Source organism: Opisthorchis viverrini (assembly GCF_000715545.1).
Source record: "Opisthorchis viverrini unplaced genomic scaffold opera_v5_148, whole genome shotgun sequence".
In the NCBI taxonomy this organism is placed as follows: domain Eukaryota; kingdom Metazoa; phylum Platyhelminthes; class Trematoda; order Opisthorchiida; family Opisthorchiidae; genus Opisthorchis; species Opisthorchis viverrini.
Genome location: NW_008751805.1, coordinates 129,979 through 140,784, shown reverse-complemented (window position 1 = coordinate 140,784; position 10,806 = coordinate 129,979). Strand labels below are relative to the sequence as shown.

At 45.2% G+C, this 10,806-nt stretch overlaps 1 protein-coding gene across 1 annotated transcript in view; it reads right to left on the bottom strand.

Moving 5' to 3' along the window:
* Positions 1 to 5,533: 5,533 nt before the first annotated feature.
* The window catches only part of T265_06840 (hypothetical protein), a gene marked incomplete at both ends in the record, with an annotated part of 8,370 nt that continues 3,097 nt past the window's right edge, over positions 5,534 to 10,806 (bottom strand). Inside the window, 2 exons of the mRNA XM_009172222.1 lie at positions 5,534 to 6,160; positions 9,887 to 10,021. Of these exons, the coding sequence (XP_009170486.1) occupies positions 5,855 to 6,160; positions 9,887 to 10,021 (441 nt within the window). The remainder of the gene's footprint in view (positions 6,161 to 9,886; positions 10,022 to 10,806) is intronic.

Genomic DNA, 10,806 nt, shown 5'->3' with positions numbered 1-10,806 from the left:
GGTACTGATCGAAATCCCTTTTTGCTTTTCACTGACGGGCTGCATGGAAACTGCATTAATGAGAACATTCAGATGATCCACGGGATGCCGGCGTTCCTTTTGGTCTAAGTCAACATTTGTTGGAGAGGCCGAATTTCGGATTTCCTCCGAATTCAACTGAATAATTGAGAGCCTTTTTTACAGATCTGCTAATAGTATTATGCACGATGTTGGGAAATGCGCTAATATTCACAGCTATGATACGAGCCCAGCCACTTCTAGCGCAGAAAACGAGACCTTTGGAGAAAATTTTTCTTCGGCCTAGACCGAAATTGTGACATTCCCAACAATTTTAAAAAAATCATTAAGGGAACTTCCGTGGGTCAGTGTAGAACAAAGCAATTTACCTTCGGCGGCCATCGGTCCACGGTAGTTCAAACGTCTAAAGGAATGTGTCAACGTTGGTAGAACACGTCGATGGTCCCGATAGATGAACTGGGCGGGTACATGTGCCTTGGCCAAAAGAAACGCCCCACTAATGATTCACTTTTTGTAGAGACGCAACCCTCGATCCAAGGGTCATGTCTTAGTCAGTAGCGTTGCGCGAACACTATCGTGGCTATCGCTTGGAACGAGCTGACTGTGTCGAAGACACAGCTGAATTGGTAACTTCCGAGCAATGCGGCCTCCAGCAGGCGATTTATGATCTTTTAACAAGTCGTTTAGTGTGGTACGCTAAATGAACAAGAACCTAGAGAACGTCGACGTATGTCCACTCAGGAGTTCAGCAGCGCTTAATTAAACATATCGCTTAGTCGTTCGGATTGGCCGTTTGATTGGGGTTGATACGGCAGCGAACGCACGTGCGTAGTTACACTTCTGCGGTAGAATTATTGAAAGCAAATAGAAGTGAATCGCGATCCATATCCGAAACTGGTCGGCCGTATGCTATGCTAGCCGAAGGTCTGAGAGAGCCCGCGGAATGCTAGCTGTAGATGGTGGGAAAATAGGCAGGATTTCCGGCTACTGTGGAAAGGCGTTGACGAAACGAGGTTGATCACTGTCACTTGTGCGAAAATAGTCATCGTTTACTCGAAACGAGGAACCTTTGGGCCGGAAACAAGATTCAAGTCGGTAGACGTGGGGATCCTTTGCGACTTGTTGACATCGAAAACAGGCAAACTTATGGCGACCCGTGTGATGCCAACAGGCAAAGCTACAAGTGACTGCTTTCATCCAATCGATTCTAGGGTACCTCGAATGAAGCTGCCATAGGACTCAAGGAGTTTGGTATTACCACATGATCTTCAAATATAGAGCAACCATACAGGGTCGCCGGATCTCCGACGATGAAAAAGCGATTGTTGATAGTCGTCTAGGGGCTTTGCCGGCCAACTGGGTCGCCTGTTGCAGTGACGTATCAACTTCAGTCACGCTGGATAACCGATGCAGTCATCGGTTAGACAAGTGGTTTGTGACAACTACTGGCCGGCATAGTCATCAATGGGCAGAGTGATGATGACGGTATCCTCTTCCGTGCCAGACCGGAAATCTGCCTATCAAGTGCGATAGCGCATCTGTTTAGGTGAACTCATTTGCGTGGCAGTACTAGATAAGGAAACCCAAGGTGGAGGTTTTTGTCCTGAATACGCTGAAGTACAAGATGGATTCGTGTCCTTAGTTCGTCGGGAGAGCCGGTAACGACCAGCACGCCTTCCAGGTATGTGGTCACACCTCGGATGCCAGAGAGGATTGTATCCATCAACTGCTGGAGGATTGCAGGTGCTGTCTCCACTCCGAATGGCAGACGGATGTGTTGGTAAAGACCCCAATGACTGTTGATGGGACGCCGGCGCAACGATCTGCGGATACGCGTGAGCCAGGTCGGGCTTAGCGAAACAGCTGCTGCCGTTCATAAAAGTGAACAAATCACCGGGCACCGGAACTGGTTATTGACGATGCTCAAGAGCTGCATGGGGGCCGGTTGAGAAACCAGCATAAATGCGGATCGGTCTGTTTGGGTTCTTCACCAGTTCGTGCTGTCCACACTCAGTAAGAAACTGGAGACTGGAACATCGGTGTTCGGGGCACTGGAGGTCGGAGTCGGTTGTTAGGGGTGGGATACTGGGGTATTGTTTGGTAGAAGGGACAGAGCTGCTTGCGCTGTGGAACAGTGACCGAGTAAGGTTGGAATACTCTCGTGAAACATCAACTAATGTCACTGGAGTGATTTGACGATACAGCGAAAGAATAGACTGGGTTCCAGACAAAATAGATAATAGCATCAGCCAAAAGCAGTCGGTAGAGCCAGTGAGGACCCAGGGGGTTCAATTCCGCGGGCGTAATATGACCCTGTGAATATTGTTCCTCTAGACGAGATAGCATGGTAGTTCACTGAAGTGCTGTAGCTTATCACCGCAGGCACTGGTAGCATTCCTGGAGAACCATCTGGCTGGAGGTCGCCCATGCGTCGGCGGAAGCTTGTTCGAAGCCGTGTCAAACTGTAGGCGGGCGGGACGGCCGTTTACCAGGACTGTGAAAAACTTCCGCGACATACGACATTGATCTGGAAAGTTTTCAGCAGACTAGGAACAGAACCCATAGGTTTAGTGTTCGACTTGTTCAGGGCTTGGAGAAGCCGTGGGGGCCATCGGACGAACGTGTCTGGCAGTAAGCGTTTTTGTGGTCCACATAGTTCTGACGCTGCTTATAGGGTACAATCTGGCTGTGTCAGTCATAGATGAAAGACTCTTGGCTGTCTGGATTAACTAGTACCAGAACGCGATGGAGCAGAAGAGAATGATCGAATCACATGAACGTCGGGGCTAGCTTGACTCCCAGATAGAACTAAAGTGGTGCCGCGCCGCTAGTTGGTCAACCGTTGGTACTCGTCACCAATGGTCTTAAGCATCAGCAAACGATCTTGCTCAGGCCGGTTGAGCAGGCGTTGCCGGACCTGTGAACTTGGAGATTTAGAGGTTGCATCTGAAGATTTGAATTGGTCACCGGTTAGTGATTTTGGTCCCGAATGTCCGCATTCGTGGTTAGGTGTCAACGTGTGTCAAAAATCGCCGGGCTCGTCCGTAACCAGGTTTAAACAGCGGTATCGAAAAGCGAGGATTTCTCCCCAAACGTATGTTGTAGTGTCTGCACTGTGGCGGTTCAAGCTACAATACTTATTCGGCTCTGCCGACGAAGTTTACGAAGTGAGAGCCGGAAATTTCACGCATCATCCTGAGCCCTTACGTAAACTCGAAATAGATCTTAACAGCAGCGAGACAATGTCTGGAACGTACTGTTAGCTTCTGCGTCATGGTTAAACTCCGCTATTTTATTTGCAATTCGTGTGTGGTTGGAACAAAGCCGGGGTTTGTGGACACTGTTGATCTTCAAAATAATGCACGCCAACTTCCATTTAAACCAGAGGTGGAGAACGCAATTCAGATAACCTTTCTTGATATCTGTTCAGATGAGTAAAAAATCTTGACAACTCTAAACATGAGCAGTTCTGTTGGAACAAAACTTGTCTGTTAGATAGCATTGGTTTCGACGACCCAACGCCAGTCAGCGGTTATCTTTTATGTGTTCTAACTACTCATCAGTAGCGTAATTTAGGCGTTTATCATAACGCGATTTCGCTTTCCTTCTGTTCGTTCCCCGGTGTTTTGCTTCCACCTAAGGCTGGCCTAGCCTCTAGTTACTTATATCTTCGCTTGCAGTTTTGTGTCAGCTCTACCTATTTCCAACTGTCCGCTCCGACAGAAAAGCGGGCCGTCCGGGTATTGAACACGAACCCCTCGGATGGCACTAGCTTGACTTGCCGGGCAACCCCACTATTGTACTGCATTCCATCTGATAGCGATTGTTGGGATTTCGTTTTGAACAGGCCTGAGCGCGCACTTCAGCTTTGATTCGTAGCACGTGGAGATTTGTCACGCTCAGCTAAGGACCGCAGATATTTGTCTACCTATTTTCCCAGATAGTTTCCGTTTGGTTCGGAAATACTTCCTGAATGTACTGTCTTGTGTGCCGTTATCACTGTATACTACCTATTTACACTGCATAACTACCCATGCTTTCGTACTTGCTCGTTACTGCTTTCAAAAAACTCGCTGCCCCACTTCCCTTTTTCTGCTCCCGCTGATTGTGCCGCTGTGGATTGTAATTTCCACCTCATCCAAGATGTTTATTACCCCATCTGTTCATAGAACCAGTTGTCAATATAGTGTTACTACCCTCACCCGTTTGTTTATACTGCATACTAAGAACCAACTAAATATAGTGCGGCAGCTGTAAGATTCTAAGCCGCCAGGATCTCATAGACAGAACAGTTAAAGACAAACAGACTGCACCTCATCAACCGCACACAGTGTGATCCTAGCCTTTACGGTTCCTTTCACCTATAATGTAGGAAATACGTTTGGATAGACATGCATCTGGCACATGCAGTGGGCTAAATCCGGTCCCGACGATGAGCAGGCGTTTAGATGTCTCGGGTAACCGACGTAACCCGTCTTGAGAAACTCATCTTGGCGACCACCAACATAGTTGCGTTACTGCTATCTTTGATAACCCGTAATAAAGCGAACAGTTAACCGGAACTGGGGATATAAAAAAAGCGAACGCAACAGCTCAAAAGGAGCATATAGAACCTGTGCTATCGACTGAAAGTATCTGAGCAGCTCTTTAATACCCCGAAATAAAGCGAACAGTAAACCGGAACTGGGGATATAAAAAAAAGCGAACGCAACAGCTCAAAAGGAGCATATAGAACCTGTGCTATCGACTGAAAGTATCTGAGCAGCTCAACTGATAGCAAAACCATTTCTCACTATCCGTCCACAAGGGTTCTGCGCTTCATCCACAACAACAATATCGCCTTACAACCCCTCTGCCTCTTCGTGTGCCCAAGGAATGATTTCAAGTTTTTGTATTGACATGGAGAACAATACGCCACTAGTAGATGCTGGTGCTTAACCCCGCACGGCCACCAGCAAAGAACTTTAAGTGGAGAGTGAGAAGAAACAGAAGGATGAGAACTTACGAGCGACTATCCAGATCAAGTGGAAAGAGGCCGTTACACATCCAAATAACACTGGAATTCCAGCTTTTTGTCGGACAAAGGTATTACCAGCGGGACTGACTCCATATCCCTAACGCGCTGTCACAGCCAATGGTCCAACGAAGCTTCATGCCTAGTCACTTGCATGGTCAGATCCAAGAGAGTTCATCGATATCAACCCAACAACAAATTGAAGCTGTAACTTACAAGGACTTATAATCTATTGTTCTCATTAGCCTGGTGTCTCAGACAACCTTCAATACATCACGAGGTATGGCGTCAAATACCACACACATTCCACAGGGTGTTCTATTTAGCGCAATAAATAGTGCTGTGTGAATATCAAACCGATGTAAACTATCACAAGTGCCTATATTTTACGAATTGATGGACATTAATATGTCCCATCTAGAAAGCATGGAGTTCTCGCAGCAAGGCAAAGCGTTGTACTTGAAACTAATCATAGCAGAAACAGAATTAATGGAAGTAGAGTGAAAAAGGCATTTTTGAACCAATCGATACCCGACATAAAATCAAAATACGCTGTTATGTGTTGCCAGAACTGACTGAATCTATTTTAAGTGTATGACCAAAGGAGAATTTCTGTTTTGAAAAATAATGAATCACAAGGTTATGAAAGAGTACCGTTGGGAATAGCAGTGCTGGGTTGTGCGAAATTTACAGCAAAATATCGAAAGAATAACGGAGTGAATTGGGGATATTCCGAGTTGTCGGTTAGTACTGACGAATGACACAAAGTCTAGAAATCTAAATGCCGGAATTGTGGACTAGTTAGAAGATGCCGAATTTTCGTCAAAGGCTTTGCACAACTTCAGAATCTGATGGAGTCTTGGGTGGAACGGCATGTATGTTTGACGACGGGACAATCGAATGGGGTGATGCGTTCGTTGGTTGAGCGTACCGATAATAACCCAAAAGCAGGTAGAGGATATTGAGCAAACTGAACATTGAAACAGCTAGGAATGCTGAGCTGACCCACGGCCAATAGTAGAGGAACCCTTGTATACCAGTTAGACGTGCGTTAAAGGCAATGGTAGCGAAGGACCACTCGAGTCTTAGAGATTCAATGGTCACGCGGCCCATCGACACGGGTGAGTCCTGTATTTTTAGAAAATGTGAGACAAACCAAGAAAAAAACGGTCTAACGTGACATCGACCATTCGCTTATTATAATGTTACGAACGCTGATTCTGGGTACTCACCTGCTTGTTTAGGCTCCCCGAAATACCACCAGTCATTAAAATATAGCTCAAGTTTTCGAGAAATACACTCACTTGCAAATCAGTTTGGTTTTCCCGAGAGAACCAATTGAATCTCTCGTTTATGATATTCTGCAACTGAAAGTGCTGCACACAGGCCGCCTCATGTTTCAGTTGGCACGATATTCGAGGTATCGCTGTCGAAGAGTTTTCAGCAACCTTGTGAGTAGTTCCCTTTGTGAAAATGGAGCTCAAGTTACTTGGCAATTGATTCATCGTCAAAAACTCAGCCACACCAAATGTCATCGAATTTGTGACGTATACTAGCAGTCACTCGCGGAGGGGGTTTGGATCGGAAGAAATAGATCAATCAGACAAACAACTTAACGTATAACATACCCTACGGGAGTAAGACAAGTCAACTTTAGACGATCTACCCTGAGAACCGGAGGTAAATGCGTGAATTCTTGATACTACACAGTTACCCAGTTCAACCAAGAATGCATTCAATGATGGTTGGGAAATTGTATCAGAATCGTCAGAGCCGTAGATTAAACTTATCGGGTTAACTGGCTGCTGGGGAATGTACTACACATACGGAACCACTGTCTGCCTAAGAAAGTGTTATTTTTCGACCCAATCTATTGTTAGCAAGAGATCCATAGGAGACAGTGTATGGCACGGCAACGTGAAAATAAAGCGGCCAGAGTCAAACCGAGTGCCCCAGGGTATGGCTGGGGTCCACGTGTTCCTTACACGAGGCTGGAAACCCTGCGACTGGATTAGAATGCAGGTGATCCCAGTAGCGCGCATGATGTCACTTTCTTGCCAGACTGGCTCACCTGTGTTTATAGGCGCTGCGCAAGGTCCGCGATGGACAGCGTCGCCGATGATGCCCTACCTCGGACGTGTTTATTTCAATGCTGTCCAAATGTGTAAGCACATCATTCCGGATCGTCTTCCCCAAGACACAACTTCTTCGTACTAGTTACGCAATCTTCTCTTGTCTTTCCAATCTTAACTACGACTTTCTTTCCTCATGACTGTGTGACATTCAAGTGTATTAATAATATGAGTGTTGTACTAATTTCACTGACAATATTCATGAATGACAATAATATGAAAAAGCACTTTTAAAAAGTCTTTTGTACTCAACCCAATGGAATAAATGTCCGAATGCTATTTACGCGCAGTTCGTCTTTCGTCATCTCAAACACCTGTGGTTTTTCAATAAAAGCAATATAATCACTTGAAGGAATCAATGCTAACCTTTTTATACGAGATAGATCGGTTTGCAACAAGTAGAAAAGTACACACACCTATGGGCACTGAAGTAGAACCTGGTCTAATCAACAAGAAAATACTAGCAGCTCCGGCTGTGCAGTTGCGTTGTTTGGTGAGAATGCCAAAATTGTTGCTACGATTCGGACACCAGTCAAAATGTGGAGTTCATAACAACATCCCAGTATGCTACTCAACGCAACGGGGAATTCCGCTTCGTTGTGCAGTAGCCCACAAAACAGTACTTGCTATCCACAGACAACCAGTGACAAGTAACAAATTTTCCGATAAGTACCGTTTTCTTTAAAATATGATGAATGGCTGAATTCTGCGCAAATATTTGGACGCGCGTATAAGGAACACTCTTCCTAGTCTACCCGAAGAATCCTGTATGAAGCGTGTCTTACAATATCCTGTTGAGGGATAATCTTGCTGAAGTAGAGTTATTTTTGCCAGAGGATCCGTTTGGACTCGAACGTTCAATCGATTGGTATACAAATGTAGTTTATGTGNAGGTAATTTTTTGCGACTTGGGCTAACTGGGTCAGCCAGGCTATTCGCCATCTCAATGTTGAGCACGCAGTTGAATAGCTTCAACTTGGCGCACAGTAACTTTGGAGGTTGAGTGTTAACTTCGTTGTCTCACTTTTTGTTCTCTTACTCACACGATTTCGCTCAGTACAAGTCAATGTAAGTAATGGAGAATTAAGTGAAGGTTTCCGGACTCGCCAAGAGCACACTCATTTTACCAGTAACTGTGAAGGCCGATTGTCCGGCACGCAATCTGATTAGTGATGATTTTCGGAAGAAAACCATAAAATTGATTTGAAATTTTGAATTCTAGCTTCTGGAAAAAACATAACCCAGTAAGGTAATGGGTTTTTATCGTCAGTAACCGCTAGCTGCTGTCGCTTTGCGGGCGACCTCCAATTAGTCCCAAATACCTGTCCAGGAAATGAACAATCGTTAGCCGCTAAAGAAAAGAACCGTTCCGCAATTTCGAGTTCCACGGTCTACAGTAGATCATTCCTAAACCAACAAGGACTTCAATCAACCTTCTACCTACATCGACGTGTTTACTGTGGTGTGGCAGCGTGAAAATACAGCACTTTGAACCCTTTCTCGCCTCTGCCTTAATTTTTCCACGGAACGGCGTTTATTCCATCTTAGGAGAAAGACAAACTCAGGGCAACTTGATGGTTGATCTTATTCAACCCAAATGACACGCGTAAACTGATCGCTGGCAGCGACGGATTGCACGAGGCCGTTAACTCCGTTCAGAGTGGTTTGGTAGACAATCGGTGCATTTATGACTGGGCAGCGTTTCGCTTTTGACACAAAAGCTTGTTCACAAGACCTCCCAGAAACGATTACTACCGAATCGATCCCAAACATCTTCCAATTGATTGAAGACAGTTAAACGTTTGACATAACTCACCGAAAAGTGCAGGCCATTCATTCACATTTTACGCGTTGGTGACAACCGAGGAACCGACTTACCAACCAGATGGACGGCAAGATTAGGCAAACGAAATTCACCGAACACTCACACCTTACATTGATTGTGGTAGACATCTGTAAGTTCATAGCCTAATTTTCACTTCAAATCAAGTTCCGATATCTCGGTGTGACTAGTACAAGTTAGATATGGTGGTAACCTGTTTTCACAGGGTACAGCCATCTATATGAGCTCTAAATCGCACAGTGGCTAAAGTGGGAGGCTAGTCGCCGGGGGACTTGTGGTGTGAACCCAACCCCGGCTTTACGGTTGCTCGTGTCTGGGCTTCGACAACCTGGCGGTATTTCAACTCGCGTGCTTTCTTCCGTTTATGATGCATCCATATATCGAAAGCGTGCCATAGCGGAACGGTTTGGTTTTTTCCAGACTGTTGAGGGATATTCGCTGTTTTCACATGTTGCTAATTTACCTATCTAGAGTTTACTTTGGAATGCGGTGACTGGTAGCTAAAATGAGGTTTTGTTTCACCACAACTGAATCCACGAATGAAGTCTATCGATCGGTATAATTTACCCTGAGTCACTGACGCCTTTGAGATGGGGAGCTCGTGAAAGCTGTACAGCATATCCGCAGACATAGTATGACAGTTTCCTGAGCAGAACTTTGTACACAGTGTGTTTTGCCCTTTTTCCCCCTGAAAAGTAAATATTCCACGTACAAAGTAGAAGACGATTTTCGCAGGTCATTTACCCCCACTAATCTTAGTGAAAGGGTTGGATTTTTAATCCCTTTGAAATCCTTCGATATTCAGCGAAATAACGAATGATATGATCGCTGTTTGATATGAATGCGGTGAAAAGAGAAGGGCAGAGTAATATGGCTTACTTGTGTGTGTTGGAATCCGGAAGCCAATGGCAAGAACACGTATATCTCCTCGTCAATCAGATTAAGTATGTATAGCGGCAGCAGCAGTAGCAACTTGGCTAATCGCACCATCTTCGAACGATACGGTATCGAGAACTGCAACGTACAATACATAATACGACCGGTCATGGTTGTGGAACGTGGAAATAGCAGAGAGTAGTTGTTGGGTAAGGAGTGGTGTTTAGTTTATGTTTACAGGAGCCCAGACGAGCGTAGCGGAGATCTAGTTTTGCTGTTCAACAGAGCATGAAACTTGTTGTGTAATTATGTTGTGCTTACAGACGAACAACCTAATCTAAAGTATGGAGGTGAAGTACTAATGTTTTCTACAAATTGAACAGCAAACATGTAGTGGGATGGGGTTGAATGAAAGTTCGGGGTATGGAACGCTGCACAAGAACCTTAAAGCTAGCTAAGGTCTCGGCTGAAAGTAAGACACTCGATGTGTGGGTATTTCAAGAGATTCAAGGGGGTTGAACATGCTGTAAAGACATGCTATTGAGCGTAAAAAGAGCTCTGATTTCCGATTGCAAAAGAACTACACTGATGACGGATCGCTAGATTTAGTAGTTTCCTAAAACAACGATTTTTATGTCAATCAAGAATGTATTCACTGTTGCATTTCTGACTGTACTCAGCGAGCCAAGTTTGTGGCACTAGTTGTTTTCACGCAGTGCATAAAAAAGCAGTCACTACCAAGTTTCATATGTGACGCAACCCGGCTTTTATGGGTGTGTGAGCAGTGGCGCGAACACTTATCAAGATTCCACCAGGGACCGATGAATCGACTGGGCTACATAGTGCCCGAAAAATGTAGGAGATATGTATCTCGATATCTCGAATATCGTAGCGACTGAAACATGAGGCGGCCTCGTGCACTG